The sequence below is a fragment of the Amborella trichopoda genome, chromosome 4 (genome assembly GCF_054954075.1).
Source record: "Amborella trichopoda isolate Santa Cruz 75 chromosome 4, AtrichopodaSantaCruz75HAP2 v2.0, whole genome shotgun sequence".
In the NCBI taxonomy this organism is placed as follows: domain Eukaryota; kingdom Viridiplantae; phylum Streptophyta; class Magnoliopsida; order Amborellales; family Amborellaceae; genus Amborella; species Amborella trichopoda.
The window spans coordinates 30,783,814-30,809,472 of record NC_142339.1 but is presented as its reverse complement, the minus strand read 5'-3'; the positions used below and the strand labels follow the sequence as shown (position 1 = coordinate 30,809,472).

The 25,659-nt window shown below is 39.2% G+C and overlaps 1 protein-coding gene across 2 annotated transcripts in view; it reads left to right on the top strand.

The window, feature by feature from the left end:
* The first annotated feature begins 1,015 nt into the window (after nucleotides 1-1,015).
* Nucleotides 1,016-25,659, top strand: part of THO5 (THO complex, subunit 5) — a 36,076-nt gene continuing 11,432 nt past the window's right edge. For both annotated transcript variants that reach the window (XR_016053460.1, XM_006842901.4), the window contains exons 1-2: nucleotides 1,016-1,411; nucleotides 4,693-4,983. Coding sequence is in view for 1 of the 2 variants with exons in the window: in XM_006842901.4 (XP_006842964.1) it covers nucleotides 1,223-1,411; nucleotides 4,693-4,983 (480 nt within the window). In the remaining variant the exon portion in view is untranslated. The remainder of the gene's footprint in view (nucleotides 1,412-4,692; nucleotides 4,984-25,659) is intronic.

The following is a 25,659-nucleotide window of genomic DNA, read 5'->3' as shown; positions in this document are numbered from 1 at the left end:
AGGCTAGATTAGTGTCGATGATGCACATCTTTTAAGATGGCAACAGATGTTCCAATTTTTTATAAACTAGGAAGGTATGTTATGTACAAACCTTTGGGGTCTATCTGCTTGCCATATATTTGTTGATTTTACAGTTGATCCGGTCACGCACAAAATTTCTACAGGCTTCAAAAGACCTTAGGTCTAGGTGATCGATGAACATATTTTGTTATGAACTCTAATGTAGTAAGGGACCTATTTTTTGGAGGATGGACTTCAGTGCCACCAAACTTGTTTTCAAAATTTTGGCTTGTTTTTAGGACCTATAGAAATGGCGCGAGTGACATTGTCCTATAAAAGGATTACCCCATCTCTACCAAAGTAATTAGCAAATGGACATTTGATGTAAATTCACGTCCATTGAGGTCCTTGTCTTTAAATTTGTATTATAGCCTCGAAATCCAAAGACATCTTTGTTAAGTATTGGATTTGCGCTTTTATAGGCATGTTTTGTATGAAATTTATGGTTACCTTTTTGTTGTGGGTCAACTGGATAGTTATACTAGTAACCTAGGTTAAGAGAATTGGGATGCTGTATATAGGGTTCTAGATATTTGAAAAGAACTATACACCATGACCTACATTTGGATTGTTAATTTCAATTGTTTTTAGATGGACCGACCACAAATGTAGAATTCCCGCCACATGAAACAATTTTCTTTTTTAGAAAAAGGAAAGGTTTATATAGAGCTGATGCTTTAAGCAATCAAATTTGAGCTTGCATAAAAAATTCCACTAGAAGAGGTTGTTTTGATGTCCAAATATTCTTAAATTGAATCTCAACATTAAGATATATGGATATGAGAAAAAAATGGATTTCAAGTTTTGAAAATAGTGCATTTTGTAATGCGTTTTTTGACCATCAATTTTCAAGATTTTTAAATTTTTATAGATTTATCGATGGTCACTCTTTTTAAAGATTTAAACTTTATAAATAAAAATAAAAATATATTTTAAGGCTATCACGTAAATTTTCAATATGCAAACCATATTTCTCGACACTATTTCAAGGTAAGCGCTATGATTGTTTAGCTCAGGCTCTATACAAACCGCACCCTATAGAAAAACGTACTTTGGGACAGTACGGTAATAACCTTGGAACGGCAGTCCTGGAACGCGCTGTCGCTGCGTCCTGGACCTTGGCCTCAGAAGCTCTAGAGGGAGAAGCTCTACAGAGAAGGGAATGGAAATGGGAATGGGAATGGAAGAAGGGGAGGTTGAGGGGAAGAGTATGTACGAGGTAATGGAGGAGACGAGGAAGTCGATGGAGGAGGCGGTGGCAAAGATGCTCTTCTCCAAGAAGGAAAGGTCCAAGGCCGACCTCTCCCCCCTCCTCACCCAAGTCTCCCTCCTCTTCCTCAACCTCAGACAGGTTTCTATCTAACACTGATAGAATGACAATGGTTTCTTGGTTCTTTAGGGTTTGCAGTTGATGCTTGCATGTCTGATCCATTTACAGTATTTTACATTCCTTCACTTTTTTAATGTTAATTCTACTGAGAATTTGATATTCAACAGACGCCACGGAGAAGGCTGTTGGGATAAGTTTGTTGGGTTGTCTGTGTTTCCATTCATTTGTGATAGCTTGGTTTATTTGTTTGGTTTTCTAGTTTTGATCTGTATTCTAAGGGTTATCAATAGTGGTGAAGCTACTATCTTCTTTATGGTTTTTTCCTGTCATCATTTTTTTCTGGTTATTGTCTTGGCTTGCATAGAGTATTGTTTGTTTTATTGCAGAAAGGATGGAATCCTTTGTTTTCCATGGACACCCCTCATCTCTCTGTCTTGCTTTAAGTGAAAGATTTCACGCAACAGCTTAGTTGAGAAACCACGGGTCCTGCTTCCATGCCACAGGCTAACATGAATAGATAAAAAAGGTGCTTCCTTGTTTTTGCTATGTGTTTTTGTACTTCAGCAAACGCATGGATTGAGAATATGGCTGGTTAGGCTTTTTGTTGGCTGCTATTTTGTATTGGGCCCCTTAAGGTCGGTGAGGACTGCCATAATTAGTAGGCCGCATTTTTGGGGGGACTTGTTAGCTTTTGCTTGAGCTGGCACATGCATCTTTATTATTGAAGGTTCTGACTATCGAAAAAGAGGTAATGGGTCTTGCAGCTTTTGCCAATTCGGACCTTAGATGCATTCCTTTGATTGGTGGAGTAACATAAATCTTGGAAGCCTTGTATCCAATGAATTTAGTTTGCGTAATTAAATGGTGGTTTAGTCCCCCATATGAGCTGACTTTGGGTATGAAATTTTCTGAACTTATGGGTGTCTTTAGCCAGAAGCTTGATAGTGCAAGTGCTGCCAATCGTTTGGTGCTTTCAGTGTACTAAAATTAGTGTAGAAACTTGAGTTTGAATAGTGACTATCTTCTGTTCTTGCCCATGATGCTGCGTGCTTGTTTCTATGAGAACATTGAGCCTTGTACTACGTAACGAGGTGTCCTTATCAATCCAGTGTTCTGGTATACACGAATCTTGCATTCATTTGCTTGTTAGGGTCTGGTATACTACTCATTACTTTATGTGCAACTTCGAGATCCTCATGCATTGCTTACTAAAGTTATGTTGTTATGTTGCCAGGAAATATTCCTCCAACAAAATTATACTCATTATTGGTTAAGTTGTTGAAGTGCTGTATTCGTTGGGAGTCATTTTTGTATTTTACTATTGTACCTGTCTCATTCCCTCTAATCTTTACCCACCCTTGTACCAATGAAAAGAATGGAACCTGGTTCCTGAATAATCAACCTTATGTACAAGGCAAGGACCTCATGGGCCAACCAACTGGTGGACCTTTGTTAAACTCAATACTGATGCTAGTTCTTGGGATAGTTTGGATCATCATAATTTATTGACATGGTGGTTAGACCGTAGTGTTTTCCTCTGTTTTTATTTTTGCCTTTTATTGATTGCAGGTGATTAGCTTAATGTCCTATGTTGGTACACAAAGACATTATAGCACCCTTGTAATAGGCAATGTCATGGAAGTGGTTTGTGAGAAAAGTACTTGGTTTGTATATCCTATCCCCATATGCTTGGAGAAGCTAATGGTTAGGGCGTTAGGGCCTGCTCATGCTTGAGGAGCAATGGAGAACTCATTCTTGATCTGAGATATTATTGTTACACTAGGACCTTTTTCTCTTCTATTTAATTTATCCCCTTTCTTCCTTTTCTATCTGTTCTCTTACTATCCTAGAATTTTGTCCCTTTTATTTCCACGTGAAGCTTGGTATAACCTTCTTTCTCTCTATTGTTAATTATATATAAAAAAAATGTCGGAGCTCAACATGAGTGACGTTTTAACATTGGAATGATTCTTTTTACTTTCTCATTCAAAATCATGGTACATGGCTCTCAGTAATTGCTGCATTTATGCCAGAAATTGAATATTTTGAATTTAAGATTTCTAAATATTATCCCATATTGCCGACCCCAAATAATCGGGACAAGGCTTGACGATGATGACGCTGATGATCCCTTGCAGGCCGTCTTCTATCCAGGGAATGACTTTGGACAAAATCCATTTGAATGCAAGTCTTTAGCGTGAAACAAACTGTTGCAAGCGTTAACTCGATGGGTTCTACATATTTAGTGAAGTTGCTAGCCATTTACCATTAAACCCAATTATATATGTGGTTTTCTCATAGTTGAGACTTCGCTTTTTGAGAACCTAGATTTTTTTTGAACTGGCAAAAAAGTAGTGAGTTTGCAAATATGGATCCCTTATGTTGCCAAACGGTTGTTGAAACGACTTCTGGAAAAAGAATTGGAAAGAATGTAGCTGTGATTTCTATTGATCTTCAGCTATATACTCTACTTAAGTTTGAAATTACTTCTTATCGATCAGGAAAAGAGGTATGTTATTATTTCAAATCAAAACTACTTTTTAGTGGCAACTTCTAGTTGAGGGCAACTGAAATCTGGCATGATGGTGACACTATATCTTGAGTGATCTTCCGCTGTTAAATTTTGTGACATGGCCTCATTGCATCTTGTTGCATTTGCTGATTTTTAATTAGGTTCAGGCCTGTGTCAATGATGAATGCACTGATGAAGTCCACGCTGTTGTTCGTGTAGCCATCTTACTGATTGTTTATTTGTTTATTTTTCTGTGGATGTCAAATAATGCTACCATCCTTTCTGACACAATATGTACATTTTGAACTGGTGATATTGTTTTTCCTTTCCAGCTATTACTATCAAATTTATTTTCCTTTTTCAATTTTGGAAATCTTGTTTATGCAATTACAAATGTAAATCTTTCTCAATCAATTAATTAATGTTAACCCTAAAAATGAACTTTTGGATTTCTACTCTACATAATTTTTGAAATATTCTCTGGCTTGTGACAATTCATAGTTCTGTTGTATCTAGTGAAATTCTGGATGGTCAGCATGTTTTTATAATGTGTGAATTACGACGATATCCATTCCTTTCAATGACATGTCCCAGCTGTTTATTTTCTTTGAGTGGTTGAAAGCATGTATCGTGGGGAGAATATGTGTTGCGCATGCAGGCTTGTGCGTGTTTGCCCCCCTTTCTCTTTCCTGAGAGAATTGGTTCTCTTTTTTATGAAGAAGACCAGAGGCAACTCCTGGACTGTATCATTGCTTACTTATTTACGGAAGTTGAATGTCGTTTTTTGTAGGTAAACCGCTCAATCCTTCTTGAGGAGGATCGTGTAAAAGTGGAAACTGAAAGTGCAAAAGCTCCAGTGGACTTCACGACTTTGCAGCTTCACAATTTGTTATATGAGAGAAATCATTATGTGAAGGCAATCAAAGCTTGCAAGGACTTTAAGTCAAAGTATCCAGATATAGAACTTGTGCCTGAAGAAGAATTTCACAGAAATGCTCCTGAGGAAATAAAAGGGAGTGCACTCTCACAGGATGCTCCACAGGATTTAATGCTAAAGAGGTTGAACTTTGAGCTCTTTCAGGTACTTTTGTTGCACCTTTAGTATTTGATGTTCTAAACTCCTTTCTGAATTTCGTAGTTACACTGGATACGTTGGACTCTGAGTACTACTTGGTCTCTTGCTGAATTGACTTAGCAAGAGTTTCAACTTTTTTGCATTAAGAAAAATTTAAAAGGAAAATGTTGGGATCATATTCTTTTACTTAAAACTCAAACTATAGCTACTCGAATCGCCTATGAGGGTAGCGATTCCGTTTTGGAATCTCGATTCGGCGTTTCCCCGGGCGAAAGTCGATTCTAAAAGAAAGGAATCATGTTTCCTTTTTTTACGGAACCCAATTCCACCTAGTTTAGGAATCTCGATTCCTAGATTGCCGAAATCAAGATTCCATATCGAGGACTTTATGATTCTTAACTACACAAGAATGCGATTCTGCTTGTGAGAAATGTTGATTCCAAATTTTTTGGAATTGTGAATCCATATTGTTTGGAATCAATTTTCTATATCGCAGACGACATGATTCCTTGCTACAAAACAATGCAATTCTACTTATGATAAACGTTGATTCAAAGTATTAAGGAATTGCGAATCCATGTTGTCAGGAAGCAATGTGAGCATAGGGAGAGCAAAAACCCTTTGATGTGTGCTCAATCATGAGTGAGCGTGACATGTATGAGGGCATGAGAAAATTTGAAGTTGTTGCACATGGCAATAAAATCAAAATTTAAAATATGAGTAATATGTGGACATAGGGAGAGCAGAAACCCTTCGATGTGTGCTCAATCATGAATGAGCGTGACATTTATGAGTGCATGAGAGAATTTGAAGTTGTTTCACATGGCAATAAAATTAAAATTTAAAATATAAGTAATATGTTAAATTTTTTATTTTCTTATATACTAATTTCCATCCTTCATTCCATGTTCCGTTTTTAAGAACTCTTACCAAGAATAAATAATACTAAAAAAATGTTACTTCAAATTTAATAATGTTTGGTAAATGGTGTGGATACTAAACTACTAATGTAATAATGTTTAATATATGATCAGCACCGTCATATCTTCAAGTTGAATAAGAGGATAAAAATGCTTTTCGTTAAGTAAAATAAGAAAATAAGGATATGAGCAACGTGGTCTTTCCGGTGTTTTAGGTTAAATTAATCATTAAATATCAGAGAAATTGACTAAAAACCGAATAACTCAATTTTCAAAAGTCAAAAGACTCTAAATTACGTTTAACAAAGAAGAATTACTATGTCTGTATGTATTTTATAATTCAAGGAAAGGAGATAAAGGGAGTTTGCCCTTATTCTCACTCCTTGTATGCCACAGACTAGCTCCAGACCTTGTAGGCATAATAGGGTTATCGGTAGACCGAGTCTATTGTATGAGATTGTCCACAAAGATATCATGAAGGTTGACATTAGTACTTGGAGTCTTGGATTGAGTATATGCAGACCAAAATTCGATTTTGTAGTAATGGGTAAATTTATATATTTTCTGACTACTTCTCTCATATACCGGAGGGAATTGGTTTGCAATTCTAGTAAGGGGATAATCTCAATTCCAATATGGGGAGAATCACGATTCTATAATGGTGAGAATGTGAATTCCAAGTTGATGGGGACAATGATTCTAAAAGTTTAGGAATCACGATTCCTTATGTTTAGGAATCACGATTCCAACAACCACCGGAACAAGTGGGGTCATGTGTGATTCCATATAGGAATGAAACGCGATTCCAACATGAAGGGACATCGATTCTTGGAAATAGGAAACACAATTCCTAATTTTTTGAATCATGATTCCGAAATAGTGAGAATCATTTTTTCTCAAATCCAAATCGTATGGACAACGATTCCTAGATTCTGAAACTTTTGATATACGCGATTCCGCGATTTCGACTCTAGAAACGATTCGGAATCACAGACGTTTCCAACAACTATAACTCCAACCTATGCATCGGATTTTAAAAAGGCAAAACAAGAAAATTGAGAGCTTAATAGAACACTTGGGTCTTGGCATAATCTGGCAGAAGTGACTGTGTGAGAGCCTTTGGAATTAGACTGGAAAACGACTGTATCTATTATTAAATTATTATTATTTTTTTAGAGTTTGGAGTTTGTGTAAAACTTTAAGAGAAGGGGTATTTTTGTTTTGTTGGGGTTTGGGGGACAGGGGTTGGGCTCCCTAGTAGCATACTATATTTCTTTTGGATAGTACTTTAATAAGTAGAATAACAGACTTGCCTGAGTTAACAAGGCAGGAAAAATAGGCCTTCGTATGTATAAGAAGTCAGCCTTAGGTGAGGTCTAAGTTAAGTCAACTTGGGCTCGCATTTTAAGCTTGATAAGTTCAAACAAATACTGATGGACATTAATACATACCACTCAGGCATAAGCTATGTGCGCAGATGAACATGCATGCAGATATAAGCTTCTTGCCTTAGATTATTGGCCCTTCCAAAATTGTATTTAATTTGTGTTGAAGTAAACATGTTCTTTTGTTCGATGGAAATATATTGTATATAATCTTTTTATGTTTGGGAAGTATATTCTATATAATCTTTTATGTTTGGACTTCAAATGCTTGCTCGTGTAGCAATGAGATTTTATTGCAACAAGTGCTTGGGCTTCCAAGTCCTCTTCCATACCATGTAGATTCGACCAACTGTTCATCCAAATATTCTTACTATGCCAACCTTTGCAAGTGTCATAATGGAGAGAGGCAAACCATACTGCTGACTGCATTGCAAAAGAAGGCGATTTCAAACTCAACCTTTCAATCTCGGCCACCTCCACATTTAGATTCTTCTCACCAAACTTTTACAAATAGCTTAATCCCTTTATTCTTGTTGAAAAACTTTGAGTTTCTTTATTTAAATTTTGTATACCATGTCATGTAGGGACAAATTTTTGGAGACACATCCAATTCTCAGATATAATATAATACTAGTTAGGTTTTCAAAGGAAAAAAAAGAAGAAAAACAATTTTTTGGCAGCAACTGCATTGGACATTAAATACCATCTCTTTTACAGCAACTACAGTTTTTTGTAATGAGTGCTTGTTCTTGGTTTAACTTCCTTTAATGGCATCCTATGGTTTGACACTGATTGAAAAATGACGCTTGGTTATATTTATAATGGAAACTTACAAACAAAAAATGTCTTTACTACAACTACACTTATTTCCATTTGAATGTTACTATAGTACATGCCTTTTCCTTGAGATGAATCAAGTTTTACTTTTTTCATTATTTTTGTTTTTGGGTTCCATTGAAAAAATTATATTGGAAGTGCATGGGGGAGATTATCATTGACTGACTGACGAAGCTATTCAACAAGGTGCTGAAAACAAAGAAAATGCCAGACAAATGGAGGAAAAGTATTGTGATACCTCTTTACAAGAACAAAGGAGACATACATAATTGTGTGAACTATCGAGGGATTAAGCTTATGAGCCATACTCCTAAGCTTTGGGAGAGAGTGATTGAGTACGACTAAGACATGAAACGAGTGTATCTGAAAACCAATTTGGTTTTATGCTAGGAAGGTCAACAACTGAAGTTGTTTTCCTACTTAGGCAATTGATTGAGAAGTTTAGGGCGAAGGGAAAAGACCTCCACATGGTCATTATTGATTAAGAGGAAGCTTATGATAGAGTACTTCGAGATTTGATTTGGAGGGTATTGGAAAAGAAAGGAGTCTCTAAACACTACATCAACTTAGTGAGAGATATATGATAGAGCACTAACTAGTGTGCGAACAACTAGTGGATAGGCGAGTGAGTTTCAGTGACAATAAGCCTACATCAAGGGTCAGCATTGAGCTCTTACCTCTTTGCCTTAATTATAGACAACTTAACTAGGCACCTATAGGATGAGGTACTGTTGTGCATGTTGTGATCGATGAGATCTGAAACGTCATCAACACAAACTTAGAACTTTGAAGGGATGCTCTAGAATCCAAATGTTTTAAAATTAGCTGGACTAAGACATAGTATATGGAATGCAAGTTTAGTAGTACTAGGAATGGAGACGAGGAAGTAGTTAAGATTGATGGCTAGGAATACAAAAAAGACCGCACTTTTGATACCTTGGGTCGATAATCCAGGAAAATAGAGAGATTGAGGAAGATGTTGCACATAGAATTAGAGCTGGGTGGGCGAAGTGGGAATGTGCAACTGGAATTTTATGTGATCACCGCATACCAATGAAGTTGAAGGGTAAGTTCTATAAGACAACTATGAGACCAGTTTTACTTTATAGGGGGAATGTTGGCGGACAAAAAACAATATACTAGTGGAGATGAGGATGCTGAGATGGATGAGTGGCAAGACAAGAAGAGATAGACTCCAAAATAAATCCATTCAGGAAAGTTTAGGTGTGGCACTAATAGGCAATAAGATGAGAGAGAGTAGATTTAAGTGGGCTGGCTATATGTGGCGTCGATCCAGTACAACACCTGTTAGGAAGTGCGAGTTAGCTCAAGTGGAAGGATTGAAAGGGCAAGGGGTAGGCCCAAAAGGATGTGGCTGGAAGTAGTCCGAAAAGATATAGGTACTTATGGCCTCATTGAGGGTATGGCCTTAAATAGAGCAGAATGACACATCAAGATTCGTGTAACTGACCCCAATTAATTGGGAAAAGGCTATGATGATGATGATGATTGAAAAAATTATATGACTACAAATAAGGAGGGGATGAGTCATTGAAGATTATCTTACAAATTGTTTTTGTAGAGAGAATCATTCTGTTATTTTTTTTGAAGGTTTTGTGACATTTTGGCTGCCCTTAATGCTATTGATGGGTTTTGATAACATTCCCCTAAAATTATTAATTATTCTTTTTACAAAGTTAGTCCTTATTGAATTATAAATTTGGGAAAATTACAAAAAACCCCCCAAAATGTACTATTTACGCAACTTACCCCCTAGCTAACCTTTCCTCTCACTTTTTTCCCCACAACAACTTTTCCTCGCAAAAACCCCCCAAGGTAAAAAACTGTTATTTTTTGGACGGAAATGCCTTTCCCATACAAAAAATTTCAACTGGCGATCCCAAGTTGCGTATTGCCGGAGCGTAGAATAACACTGTCGTAGCGCTTTGTAATGATTGCAGGATCAGAATAGGTGCTGCCGGAGCGCTGTGGCTCCAGAAGGTGTACCGTCAGAGTGCTGAAAACTCTGTCGGAGCGTTGTGGCTCCAACGACCCTACTGTCGGAGCACATTCCTAGAGTGCCGGAGTGAAATGTGTCTAAAAGGTGTACTGCTGGAGCGAGATCACGTAATGTTGGAGCAAATTCGTCTACTGCTGGAGCGAACTACGACACTGTCGGAGCGCTTTGGCTCCAGAAGGTGTACTGTCGGAGCAAATGTCTGTATCGTCGGAGTGTGTTTTTGTACCACTAGAGCAACGTAATGAACCGCCGGACTGCCATGGCTCCAAAAGGTCTACTGCCAGAGCGAGTTTTCGTATCGTCGACGCACCTTGTCTTTGTTGCTGAAGAGAGAGAGAGAGAGAGAGAGAGAGAGAGAGAGAGAGAGAAGGCATGTGAAAAAGGGTATTTTAGACTTTTTTTTAGTTCTTTTTGGGTTGGGGGGTTTTTGCGAAGATAAGTTGTTAATGAGAAAAAGGTGAGAGAATAAACTTGGATGGGGGTAAGTTGAATAGATATTCCATATTGGCTATAAATTTTCGTACTTAGGCAATTGATTGAGAAGCTTAGAGCGAAGGGAAAAGACCTTCACATGGCCTTTAATGATCTAGAGAAAGCTTATGATGGAGTACCTCGAGATTTAATTTGGTGGGTGTTTGAAAAGGAAGGAGTTTTTAGGTATTATCTTGGTGAGAGATATGTATGAAGGAGGGCTAACTAGTGTGCGAACAACTAGTGGAGAGACGAGTGAGTTGCCAATGACAATAAGTCTACATCAGGGGTCAGTGTTGAGCACATACCTCTTTCTTTTAGTTATGGATAACTTAACTAGGCACCTATAAGATTAAGTACTGTGGTGTATGTTGTTCGTGGACGACATAGTTTTGATCGATGAGACCCAAAGCATCAATACAAAGTCAGAACTTTGGAGGGATGCTTTAGAAACTAAAGGTGTTAAAATTAGCCGGACTAAGACAATATATGGAATGCAAGTTTACCAACAACATAAGTGTAAATGAGGAAGTCGTTAAGATTGACGACTAAGAAATATAAACAAGAGCGCACTTTCGATATCTTCGATCGATAATCCAAGAAAATGGGGAGATTGAGGAAGATGTGGCACATAGAATTAGAGCTAGGTGGGCGAAGTAGAGATGTGCAACTAGAGTTTTATGTGTTTGTTGCATTCTAATGAAGCTGAAGCGGTAGTTCTATAAGATAGTTGTGAAACCAGCTTTGTTTTATGGGGCAGAATGTTGGGCGGTTAATAAAACATAGGATGAGTGTAGTTTAGATGGGTGAGTTGCAAGACAAGAAGGGGCTAAATTTGAAATGAATGCATTTGGGAGAACTTAGGTGTGGCTCCAATAGGTGATAAGTTGAGAGAAAGTAGACTTAGGTGGGTTAGGCATATGCAGCGCATAACTAGTACAACACCTGTTAGGAGGTGTAGTTGTTTCATGTAGAAGACTCAAAACGGGCAAGGGATTGGCACAAAAGGACATGGTTGAAAGTAGATAGCAAAGATATAGGGACTTATAGCCTCATTAAGGGTATGACCCTTGATGGAGCAGAATGACAGACCAAGATTCAGGTAGCTGACCTCAAATAGTTGGGAAAAGGCTTTGATGATGAAGATGATAATTGAATTATAAATTTCAAAGAATATGTGCTTTTGGTATTTATATAGCCTATTTCTCAGCATCTAAAATACTGAAACTGATATGTTGTATTTTCTATTAATGCCCAGGTAGACCTCCCTTTGTCTTTGGAGTTTTTTTTGGGCAAGGAGGCATAGATTAGGGGGTGATTGTTTGCTACACGTTTGGAAGACGATGAGAAGCTTTGTATTTGCTTGGCTCGAAATTCATTTGTGTTGGTGGGAAATTTTAATTACACTCCAAATCCCAGTTCTTCCTCAGCTGTGAATGATAGATAGTTGTTACTTGCTTTTGGCCTGCAAGTGTGGTTTGTAGGGGAATTGCTCTGTTTCTTTTGCTTTGTTCACATGAGGAAACAACTCTTTTAGCTGGATATAATGAAGGGGGTATTTTACAATGTGATAAATGGGGGCGATTAATTGGTGGTTATGCTAATGTGTCACTGCTTAGAGGTGAACATCGTCCAACAGTGTTCAAGAAAACGCAGGCGCCTGCTTAGGCGTTTTGGGTGCCTGGCCGCCGTGCCCTCACCAAAATTGAAACAAACCCCCCCTGCAGAACAAAAAAAAACAGATGAGTTCTTAGTGCATGGTTTTAAGCCTTGGGGAGTTTTTAGGGTAATTTTAGAGCCCCAAACTTCTCGTGAAATAGATGAAAACATAATATTACAATCACATAACAAATTTACAGATACAAGTCTCAAAAGGGATTGTAAGACATTAGAATGCTTGAAATCCCAAAATGTCATTGTAGGAAACTAGAAGTCTAGACTAGAAACAATACACAAAGTCAACAAGGCAAAAGCAAAAACAAATACATCAAGTCATTAACCAAACAATTATATGGCATCACCCGCATCACCATGCAGGGTGTTCAAGGGATCATGAGGAGCATCTGATGATGATGATGCCATGCCGTCATCATTAGAGTCATTGCCCTCCTCAACATATTGAGCGTCATCCCTCGTGTCCTCTGAATCTACTTCTTCTTCATCATCCTCTCTTGATGTCATCACCCTCTTCTCTTCTTTGCCATTGCCTTCCTTTGCTGGCCCTTTTTCCCCCTCCTTTGGCTTTGAGATTGAGCCTGAGTGGTGTGTAGGGGGCATTGATGTCCCAGCAGCCTCACGAACTTGGCCCCAGGTCAAGCCCTCTCCATGGAATACCTCATCATCATTGGCATCGACCAACCACTCGCATGTGTCATCAATATTAAAAGCTTCAATAGCCTCCCTTTCATTGTGCTCCAGTTGTCGATAGCGCTCTTGCAGCTTATATTATATTAAACAAGATTACGTCGTTCAGTCGTTTTTGTTCTAGTCTGTTCCTCTTCTTTGTATGCACCTAATAGAAAAATACTCACTTAGATACTAACTTAAATTTATTAAGTATGAACAATTTTTTTTTGATAGAAGTTGACTTCACATTAAATAAAAGGAGTTACATCGGTACAGGGAGGTCCACCACGCATGGACCTCAGTTGTCATGGTCCCTGAGTGGAGGACCGAACGAGACAGACACAACCATTGAGAGGGGCTTATAGATATGCGTAGTTACAAAAGCGGACAAAAGGAAAGTATAATAGGGCTTATAGTATTGGCCCTTTACACAGACTATTACGAAACGGACAAAAGAAAATTGTGTGGGGGCTTATAGTTTTGCCCTTTCTCCCAGACTAACTGCATCCAGTTAGGCATGTTGCCAGGCAGCTTCTTTATCGAGAGCATCTGCGGTTGCGTTTGCGGTCCTTCGGGTGTGCTTCCAAGTGACTTCTAAGTCTCTGCATAAGTGTTCTATTTCATCAAAAAGATGTCTCAAACACCAAGGTGGATCGTTTATCCCAGAACCCCAGTTAATAATGTTTTTGGCATCTCCTTCAATCTGTAGTATTCTTCCCCAAGAATGGTTAAAATTCTTGATTCCAATTAGAAGGGCTTTGGCTTCTGCTGTCTGCGAGTCCTTTATTCCTATGTATTCTGAATAGGTGAGAAGGACTTGTCCTTCATAATTTCTATGCAACCCCCCTATGCCTGCCGGACCAGGTTTTCCCAGATAGCTTCCATCGAAGTTGAGCTTTATTTGATCCTCTAAAGGAGTCCATCGAGGGGTACTTTGACTCCTGCGATGATTGAGGTTAAGGAGATTTTCCCATTCTCGCATAAAGGAAGAGGCGGAGATACCCACAAATAGTTTATGATGGGAGGCCAAAAAATAACAGAGGACATTATTTTTTGGAACGTGGGCTGGAATGTATTCTTAACTCCTCGAAAGATCCTAGAGTTTCTTTCCCCCCATATGTGCCAAAGGGTAGCAGCAACAGAGGCTTTCCACAAAAATTTTTTCGATTTCCTAAAACTATCCTCGTAGGTCTGTGTAACGTAGCCTGGACTGAAGGTGGAAGAACCGACGAGAGTTTAAATAACTGAATAAGTAGACCCCAAACTGAGTATGCGAAGTCGCAATGTAATAACAGGTGTGATACTGTTTCTTCTTCATTAAGGAGCATTATACATCTATTAGGAAATTGAAATCCTCTTTTCTGAAGGTTGTATAAGGTTAGGGGCCAACCTTGAGTCGCTAACCACTAAAAGAGCTGAGTCCTTGGTGGGGCTATAGACTCCCACGCTCTATTTGATGAGTCGACTGTCTGTCCCATCTACCAAGACCCTATAGAAGGAGGCTATTGTGAACCTCCCTGAGGGTGATGAGGTCCAAATCATGGAGTCCTTGCCTAACTGCGGTAAGAAAACTCCATGTAGTTCAGAGTTGAGTGTAGCAAATTGAAGGAGTTCTTCATCAGACAGAGACCTTCTAAAAGATGGCTTCCACGTCCTATTATTGCCAGAGAGAGTTATTTTGTTCACTATCATTGACTCTTTACAGTTGGAGATGGCAAAAGGGAAGGGGAATCTATCTTATAGTGATGAAAAGCCAATCCACAAATCCTCCCAAAATCTCACTCTATTTCCTCCTCTTGCATGAAAGCGAATATTAGTTCTGAACCGAGGGAGGATGGATACCAGAGTTTTCCAGATATCTGATCCTGTGGAGCAGTAGTTGGTCTCTGGCTGCCACATTTGTGAGGAGATATTATATTTGCTTCTAATCCCCTGTGTCCAAAGTTGGTTCTCATGATTTGCTAGCCTCCACCACCATTTCCCCAAAAGTGCCCAATTCTGTTTCTGATTAACTATTAACTATTAACTTATTAAGTGAATAACTAAATAAGTAATATTATCATTTCAAAGGTGCTGAAGTTGCACTCACATCCAAAAGAGTTGCAAGTCAGATTTAGTATTTTCATGGCCATCTGCCTCAAATGAGGGATACTTCCACCATGACCCATTCACCATGCACCTATTTCATGTAAATGTAAAATTGTAAATGTAGTAATTTAGTAAATTAGGTATCTGGCCATCTGGGTAATTGAAATTAAATACTCAAATCATAAAATCAAATTGAGGAAGTTCTAAACTTACCAGGAGGGATCTTGGACCTCTGCCTGACTGCCACCTCCTTACCTAGAGATCCAGTAGCAAGCCTATATAAATCTAACTCCATCATTGCCTTATTTGGCACTTCAGGATCATGGTTGAGTTTTATATTGCATTGGTTGCAAGCATCCATGAACTTAGACCTGTTGTGTACCTCATCATCAGTGTAAAAGTGAGCAGGGTTAAGGTAGTATCCTACTAAGTGTAGGGCCCACTCAAGCTAGTAGTTCCATTTGTCTTCAATAATATTCAAAAACTCCTCGTACCTCTTTTCATCCCCCAAAGATATCTTGATTTCTTCCTTTGCCTCCTCCATGACTTTATAAATATGCCCAATAGTTCCTTCTCAGCGTCAACCATCTTGAGAATCTTTACCAAAGGGCAAAAGACTGACAAGGCATATTGGACCTTGTTCCAAAATCTTGAGTCCAGGATAATGTCCATAACAACTTTTCCATCAGCTTTCCTGGACCACTTGGACTTGGTCCAATCCTCAAACACAAACATGGACCTCAATTTTTCCTTTTGCTCAAATAAAGATTGCAAGGACAAGTACGGGGTGGCAAATCTAGTCATCCCAGGCCTCACCAAGTCTCTGCTCTCAGTAAACTTCCTCATCATGGCTAGGACTTGACCAACATAGAATTCTCTAAGTTAAATAAATTACCCTCAATAAATCAATGCATTTAAAAATGCTCAAAATAGGTAACAAATAACTAAAGAAACTAGTATAGTACTAAAATGTATACCTGAGTGTGACTGTATAAATAATTTGTGGCTTTCTTAGCCTTTTCAATGGTTGTCATGAACATCTTCCTCTTACCAATGGCCTCAAGCATGAGGTCTATGCAGTGTGCTGCACAAGGGGATCAGAAAATACGCGGCCTCTTAGCCCTAGCGCTCAATAACCTAGCGGCTGCTATATTAGCTGAATACATATCGGTCACAACTTGGACCACTTTATCCTCCCCTATCTCCTCTATACACTGGTCAACCAAATTAAAAATGAACTCTGCATCATGGGACTTGTTTGAGGCATCGATAGACCTCTTGAACATTATCCCTAATAGACAATTCACCATCAAATTCATGATGCTTATATGCCTCTTATCACTCCAACCATCGGTCATGACTGTGCAACCATATACACCCCACGCATTAGTGTGGGTCTTCAAATAGTTATTCGTTAGCTCCACTTTTTTTTTGAGTATTGGCCCTTTAAGCTCATAAGCAAATGGACCTCTCAACCCTAGCCCAAACTGGCCCCCTGCTTCCAACATAGTTTGGAAGCTTCTCAAGTTAGCGGCATTAAAAGAAATGCCTGCTTGGAACAACCACTTATCTCTATCTTCTTTTTTAAAATGGATCTCTAAGCTTATTTGACCCCTTTCTTGTGGTAGTACTTCAGGATTAGGGTGGGGAAAGAAAGCATCCATGGGCCCTCTTGTTCTTGGCCTACTAGAAGAACCAACCTCAGTATAGAAGTTTTCTTCCTCCCCTCGAACTCCAAAATCTTCTACAGTCCTTACATGTCATCATGTCTTATTATCACCTCTTGTTTCTTGGTTTTCACCTCGTCCAAGTTCTCTAGCATCTCTCTCTTGACCTCAGCAGGCACTAGAGTGCATGCAGCCACATCGCCTCTAATGTTGGCTAAATGCTTCTTCAGTTTGTTGATGCTGACATTACATGATTTTTTGCAAAACTTGCACTCCACCCTATTCTTGTCAAGGGGATTTGGACAAGATGCATACTTCCAACATGGATTACTTGGCCTACTTGATGCACTAGAAGTCATTATCCTCAATCTCAATGAATAATAATTGATTGAGTGTCAATCAATATGAATTAGAATCACCTAATCAACAAACCTGAAAAATACATAAGACTAAAGAATTAACTATTAAGAAAAACATAAGAAACTCAATTTAAGTTTTAAATGAAGATATAAAAAACATGAGAAACTTGATGAGTTTTAAATGAATGTATAAGATTAAGATGTTATATAATATATTAACATCATTAAGGTGTTAGTTTTAAAACAGTAAGACTGAATTTTACTTTACAGTAAGACTTAAATGAATATATATAACATCTTGGTTTCACTTTCACATAAGATTTAACTCATTAAGATATCGCATAATTATTAATTTATTAAATAAAGTTAAACAAAAATAGTATAATATCAAAACATGACACATTGTACAAAAAGGGATCTACCTGGGTCCACAACTACACTGAAGACAAAAAATACCACCTTATCCCTTGGGATAAAGTTTGTCAAGCGAGTGACCTTGGCGGACACGGCACTCGGATTCTAAGAAAACAAAATACTGTCCTGCTCGTCAAATGGTGGTGGCACCTTGTTACACAAAGTGACCTGCTGTGGACCCAAGTAATTCACCGCAAGTACAAAATCCATGTTTATACCTGGCAGTCAGAAGGGCGCACCCCAAGCAGAGCATCAAGGGCCTGGAAGTCGTTCGTCTCATCCTTTTCTGTTTTCCTAAAAGGCATTCACTACTATCCAAGGGATGGCCATCGCATCTGCTTCTGGTTGGACCTATGGTTGGGAAATACCCCTTTCATGGACCGCTTCCCCTCTCTCTTCTACCTAGCTACCAACTCTTCATCTTCTATTGCGGACGAGATGCCTTTTTCGGGTAACACGAGAGTATGGAACCCATCTTTTAGATGTCCTCTCATAGATCTTGAAATTGTTGACTTCCTCTCCTTGTCGTCTCTGCTGAATTCGAACTTCCTAGCCCATTTTGGCACGATCGAATTCTGTGGACCCCTTCTCACCTTGGGGTCCTTCTTGGTGGCTTCATTTTATAAGCAACTTCTTTTACTGCCCACTTCTCCTCATTCTCCGAAATCCATTATGGTCCAGGTTTGGTCATCCATCGCTCCTCCTAAAGTGCAAGCCTTTAATTGGATTGCTTGTCCGAAAAAACCCTCACGGTGGACCAATTACAACAGAGGGGTGTCCCCCTCCCCAACTGTTGCGTGTTGTGCACTAGCGACAACGAATCCAATCCTCATTTCTTTATACACTACAGACTGGCTCACGAATTCTTGAGCCTTCTACTTCGTCTCTTTGGTCTCTATTGGGTTACTCCTTCCTCTCTACTTGCTCTCTTCAATCTTTTCAGGGACACTCCGTGGCCTTCTGCTGGTAGGCTCCTATGGAAAACCTCCATCGCAACCACTATTTGAGTTATCTGGATGGAGAGGAACACAAGGCTATTCCGTGGAACCAAATGCGAAGTTCCTGCATTACCTCGGAGGTTGCTTTTGGGCTTCCAATCACAAGACCTTTCGATGAGTCTCGGCTACAACTTTCCTACACCAATGGAAAGATCCAAACCCAATCGCCAAGGGTTCTTAGATCTAGCAACTGGTCCGCCCCCTCGGAGTGTCACACAAAGCTTAACTTCGATGGGTGCTCTTGGGGAACCCTGGTCCGACTGGATGGATGGGGTATTCTAAGATCACCTCGACAACCCCCTTGCTTCCTTCTCCATAAATATCGGCAACTTACTGAGTCTATGGTGCTGCTCACCGACCTCAAACTCCTCAACCCCTCTTGGCCTCAACCACTTATATTGGAGGGAGAAGCAAAAACATTATCACCTGCGCTGCCATATCTAGTCCCCCCTAGTACTTGGCTCCGATTTTTAATTAAATTATTCACATTTGCAGGGATACGGCCGTCTTATGGAGGCATATTTGGCAGGAATTCAACGCCCTGGTGGACCAACTGGCTAAGGATGGAGAGGCATCTTCTTCCTCAGGACAGTGAATGTCCAACTTTTTGGTTTTTTTTGCTTCTCTTATTTGTGTGGGGCAGGTGTTATGGCTTGCTTTTGGTTTTCAGTTTTCATTTCTAGTCAGGCTTTTTGTAGCACGGCCAAGCATTTTTTGTATAGGATTACCCGTATGGGGTAGTCTACTTTTTTTGGCATGAGGCTTGACTTGTGGGCTTCCTCTGCATCACTCTTGTACTTACCATTCTCTCTTCAATACAACAGTTAACAACATCAAAAAAAGGAGGAATCAACTATGTATACAAGAATACGATATATGCCCAATTTCGTCGTCCAAATAAGGAAAAATTCAATTAATCACAAAAAATGATCAATCTTTCAAGTACAAATATGTAAATATATCGTTAAAAAAAAAATAAAAGAAAAACAAATGATTCACAAAATAATATGTTGTCGCAAAATCAAATCAAAACCCTTTTTTAAATATGATAATATTTTAAAATATCAAAATCAAATTGATTTTGATGCAAACCTCGTCTATTGGGTCGCCACAAGTCCTCAAAATCGACTCCTAGAAGCTCCAAATCCACTCACGAACTATTACCTTTGTTTGGGAAGAAATCTAAAAAATAAAACTTTATCGATCTTTCAATAAATCACAAAGGAGCGGTTTTGGGGGAGTTTTTCTCTTCTTAAAAGCCACGGTTTTGGTTTTGGATGTTTACAATACCCACCAAAACCCTTTTCCCCCCTTTTTAGTGCGGAAAAATGACCTTTTTTAATCTTCGTCGAGACCCTTTTCCGCCCATTTTTCAAGTTGTCATGGGGCGGCGCCTAGGCGGGCGTCCAGATTGTAGCGCCTAGGTGGTGCCTTACCCGCTTAGGCAAGCGCCTAGACACAGGACACCTAACAGTTCCGCCTAGCTAGGCCTAGTCATTTTTTCAATTTTTCCGCCTAGGCATTCGGGCAGGTGACTTTTCGAACATTGCCGCCCAAGGATTGGAGGTACACTATAACTTTTGAGCTAGTAGGACCAGTGTTCTTGTTGCATGTGATGGACTCTGATTTGCTTTCAAGTGGTAATCCCAATTGGGGTTTTAACTGGCCTTGTTGTTCTTGGATGTAGCAATTCATGGTAGTTCTATTAACATTTTGAAAAAATTTCTGCTAATTGAGGCCCTTAGGTGCCATTTCATAGGTCCTTCACTCTCAGGTTCCTAAGTTTGGCAATCCATCATGTGTAATAGATGGGTGTGATTGGCTGGTGGTTACACTTATCGATCACCGCTTAGAGATGAACATCGTCCAAGGATTTGAGGCACACTGTAACTTTTGAGTGAGTAAGTGGATCTCCCCAATGTGGTTGTACATGGTGGATTAAATCTGCATGAGTAGGGGTGGCAACAGGTCGGGTCCTGCTGGGCTCGGACTCGACAGGTACAAAATCCCCAAACCCATACCCATACTTGAATGTTGGTTTGGGACCTGGGACCCGACCCATACCTGTGAGCCAATAGGTTTTTAAAGTCGAGGCGTCTCTGCAAAATTGTGATGGATCACTCTCTAAAGAATGATGAAATCTATCTCTTTCCTCTCTTTTACTGATTCCTTCTCCTTTGCTCCTTTCGTGAATGATAGTGGGAAGTGGAACTTTCTCTCTCTCTTGTTGCTTGGAGAGGATCCTCACTCTCTCTGATTCTTACTTTGTTTGCTCCTTTTGTGAATGATAGTAGGGAGTAGAATGCTCTCTCTCTTGTTGCTTGGAGAGGATCCTCACTCTCTCTCTACAAACAACACTAGAATGTCTCTCTTCGAGAAATGAGGAATCTCCCTCTTTTTGCAAACGCAGGTGAGAAATCTTTGTGAAGTTCTCTCTCTATCTACTTGTTCTGAGACAGCATGGGGGGAGCTTGGCTCTTTGCTCTCTGTCCCTTCTCTCTCTTTACGATTTTGAGGGGTTTGGTGTGTATATCAGTGTTTTAAAATGTGGGATGCAGCCCTGATGCGGTGGGGGGCCGATGCGGCTCGATGCAGCCCAGATGCGGGTGCATCGCGATGATGCGGTCAATAAATGTAAAAAGTTCTAAACAATCTAAAAAAATAAGTTAATGCATAGAAAAAAATATGAAGGTGATATATGTGATAGTAGGTATTTTAGTTTAATGATTAACTTCCAAACTATTAGCTGTCGGAGATTCTGTATCCAGTTATCCACTATCCCCTGATAGAAACTAGAAACTTGAAACCAGCTTCATAAAGCATTCAACAATCAACAACCATCAGCACAAATTTGCACCATAAACCAAATCATTCAACTTTTTCTGCTCCAACCTATTTCTTTTTTTTGTATGAAGCTGTGGTAGAAATTTGAAATCAGATAAATTAGATTTTAGATTAGAAAATTGAAATTCAAGAAATAAGGAATAAGGATTAAGGAATAAGGAGTAAAGAACTTACATGCTCAAATGCACTCCAATTGCGCTCACAACCAGATGAGTTACATGTGAGATTCAACACTCGAATAACGAGACGTTGTAGATTTGGTGTCTCGCTTCCATATAATGCCCACCATGCAGCTGTATAATATTTTATAATTTAGAATATAGTTAAAAATTAAGGGTATAAAATAAACAATGGAACTATACATAAAGTAAGAGACATGTAAGATTATTTTTGGGCTTTTGGCCTTTACCTGGATCTGTAGTGTCCCTATTTCGAGTGGCAATATCTCTTCCAAAGTTTCTCAAGGCTAACTTGAACTTAATCAATGCATGGCTCTGGATCTCATCTTGGATATCTTTGTCTGGCACCAACCTCTCCAGCACATCTAAGAACCCACCATTTATTACACGATCTGACTCAATGGATGGGTGCTTGTAGTGAAGAGATGAGTTTAGAAAATAATCGGCTGAATGGAGGGGCCTGTGAAGCTGGGTATCCCATCTCGTATCAATAATTTCAAGTATAGCCTTGCGCATATTTTCATCATCCTTTAAAACATCTTTTATTTCAGTTCTTGCCTTAGTCATTGCCTCATGTATGTAGCCCATGGCGAGCTTCGCATCACCACCAACCAGTCGAAGCACTCTCACTAAAGGGCGAGCCACCTCCAATACAATAATTATTTGACTCCAAAAATATGTATTAAGAATAATTTTTTCAGCCTTTCTCCCATCCTTATGCTTTGACCATTTGCTTTGACTCCATTGCTCTGAAGCAAACATGGTCCTCAAGGCACTTTTTTGCTTGGTTAGGCTTCGAAGAGTGAGAATGACGTGGCAAATCTAGTGATACCCGGTCTCACTAATTCTCTCTTTTTTGTAAAAGACCTCATCATGCTTAGGACTATTGTGTGATTGTAAATAAATCCAACAACATACATAGCTCTTGAAATCACCCCACTAAATAAAGATGTTGTACCCGTTTCCTAAAGCATAAGATTAACACAGTTAGCTGTACAAGGAGTCCAAAACATATTCTTCCTTTTCAAAGTCAAGAAATGCCCAGCTGCAGCATAGTTGGCACCATTGTCAGTGATAATTTGTACCACATTTTGCTCCCCAACAAAATCGACAATCTCATCCATCAAGCCAGATAAGTATATACCATCATGTGACTTGTCCGATGCATCAATAGACTTAACAAAAAAAGTACCTGTTGGGCAGTTAAACAAAAAATTAATGAATGCCCTTGATTTCCCATCGGACCAACCATCACACATAATAGTGGCCTCATATTTCTCCCACCCTTCTCTCTGAGAAATCAAAATTTTATTCACATCAAATACAACATCCTTCAACAATGGCTCCCTAACCTCATGTAGTGAAGGAGGAATAAGTCCTGGGTCATATTGCCCAATTGCCCGGACCATACATGCAAAACTCTCCAGAGTTGTAGTATTAAAAGGAATGCCGGCCATGTAAATCCACTTACATACCGACTTCCTTTGTTCTTTCTTATAGTTATTGTCAATTGTGGTTTGTTTTGTTTTTTCTTTCTCTCCTTAACCACAATTTCAGGACTAGGGGTGAAAAAAGAATCCATTGGCCCTTTAGAGAGAGGTGTTCTTCTCTTAGCACTACCACCAATATTTATAACCCTCTCTCTTGAGGTTGGGGTATGAGTACCCCTTTGCCTCATAGCAACTTCAGACATATCATCATCATCATCATCATCATCATCATCAACATCATCAAATAATTGCAAATCATCTAGTAATTCCTTTCTTTCTTTTTTTTTCTCTCTTTATCTTTTTTCAATCTATCCAAATATTCTCTAATCTCCTTTTTTATATCATCTGTAGCTTGTGGGCATGCTCTTACATTCCCAGAAATTCCGGCTAAATGCTCTTTTTGTCGAAAAATACCACCCATAGAAGTATTTCCACAGAGCAAGCATATCACACACTTTCTATCTTTCGGATTTTTTAGTTTAGCATATTTCCAAGCTTGATCCTTGTTACTAGAAGATTGGGAAGAAGACATTGCCCCAAAAATAAGTATAACAGTATTATTGTACAAGAAGGAATAAAACGTTATTGACTCTATGAAGTAGTGCTCGATTTCTTCACGCCCTCTGAAATCCCCAATTTCTTACCACAAATTCACCTTAACATTGCCAAATCAACAATCAAAAGCATCAAATGAACATCCAAGTATCAAACAACCGCCAAATCGAAGATTTGGATGAAAAAAACATTTTTGCCAAATTTTTTTTTCCCTTCAATTTGATGCAAAAAAAGCCACAAAGTGGCTGGAAATCTTCGTTTAGGGGGTATAGTAACCCCCCAAACAGTTTCCCTAAACTTCGGAACTACAAAAAGACCATTTTGCCCCTCCTCGAGGGGCAAAATCGAATTTTTTTTCACGGAAACAGATGCGGCGAGATGCGGTCTGATGTGGTGCAATGCGGGATGCGGCCATGATGCGGCCTGATGCGATGCATATGCGGCCGCATTTGTCAAAAGCGCATATGCGCTTGATCGCGATGCGGATGCGAGCGCATCCCGCATGATGCAGCCGCATTTTAAAACACTGGTGTATATAATATAATAATATAGTGGGTTGGGGTTTTGGGCGCCACATGGGGAGTCTTAATGATAGTGTTAGAAGTGAAGTTTCTCGAGGTGATTTTAGGTCATGCTGAGTACATTTATTATCCCGTTAACTCTCACGCACTAGAGAGAGATAGTGCAAGTGAAGAGAATACGAGAGTGAAGAGAAATACGGGGTCGGGTCCTGCTGGACCCGTACCCTTACTCGAGACTATTTGGGTATGATATATTGGACCGAGATCCTACTCGCAGGTCCAAAACTTGGACCCATACCCGGATCTGTGTCGGTATACCCGCCGGGTCCCGGGTCAGGTACAGGTCCACTGCCAGCCCTAGGCATGAGGGCTGCCATCCCTATTGGGGTTTTGCTGGCCTTATTGTTCTTGGATATAGTAGCTTCATGTTGGTTGCTTCTTCTGAAGTTTCCAAAATGGCTGCTAATTGTGGCCCTTAGATATCTTGTCATGGGTACTTGTCCCTAGGAAGCCAAGATCGGCAGTCCATCATTTTCCCATGCTAAAAATTGGGGTTTCAGGTGGTTCTTGTTTCACATTGTGCTTCTGGAAGGCTTCCAATGGTTCTATGATTTTTGGGCTCCTAGATAATCTGCAATTCTATATTTTGGGTGGTTTTGACTGTTGAAGAGGCATGTGCTACATTGCTAGAAATAATCAATATCATTCAAAATTGCATCAGATTATGTTCGCCATAAACCAATGAAATCTACAAAAACTTACATGATTTTTAATTTCTTATTGTATATTCAAGCTAAATTCTTGATATTTTCTGTATTTTCCCAAGGTGTTTTGAAATATTTTATAACATTTTTAACTTTTTCCCTTTTTTTTATTTTTCCTTTGAGTTTTCTCAAGATCTCATGCATGAAATTTGCTCTTTGAGAATCTCCAGATAATGGACTTTTTTGTTCTGCTGAGGATGGGTGGTCACATGGGTGGTCATCTCCTATGGCTATTTTCTCTTACAATAGTTGTTCACGACTTCACGTGATATTTAGATATTTCTGGTTGTTTTTGGGAGGGTCCTGTATTTTTGTGGGAGTCTTTTGTGTTGTTATGATTCAACCTCTATCAAAATGTTCCGTGTGGTTTGTGACAGGGTCCTGTGTGGAGTCTCTAGCTATTTCCATTGAAAAGTGCAATTGTTTTTTAGTCCCTTCTATGTGTCAAACAATGTTACTAGCATTTAGGATTCTGAAGGTAGAATAGCATTTCTCATTGCCTGAAAAGTTCTGTAGCTCCTGGGAAGCATTGATCCTGTAGCAGGAGCACTTCCACTAGCGATAGCTTGCAGTCACTAAGACATACATAGTTTCATAGTATGCAATGGTTCTGAAACATGTATCATATTGAGATATAACTTTGTTAGCCTGAAACACACAACAGTGAAATTCCTCATTGGTGGCTAATCATTTTCAGTTCCAAGGACCCTCTTTTTTCCATGCATGCAATTTCTCTTTTAAAGTTTGGTGAAAGTTAATTTCCAATGTTATGCAATATGAAAGATTTTGAATTTCATGACAAATGAATTTGTACATCAATCCAA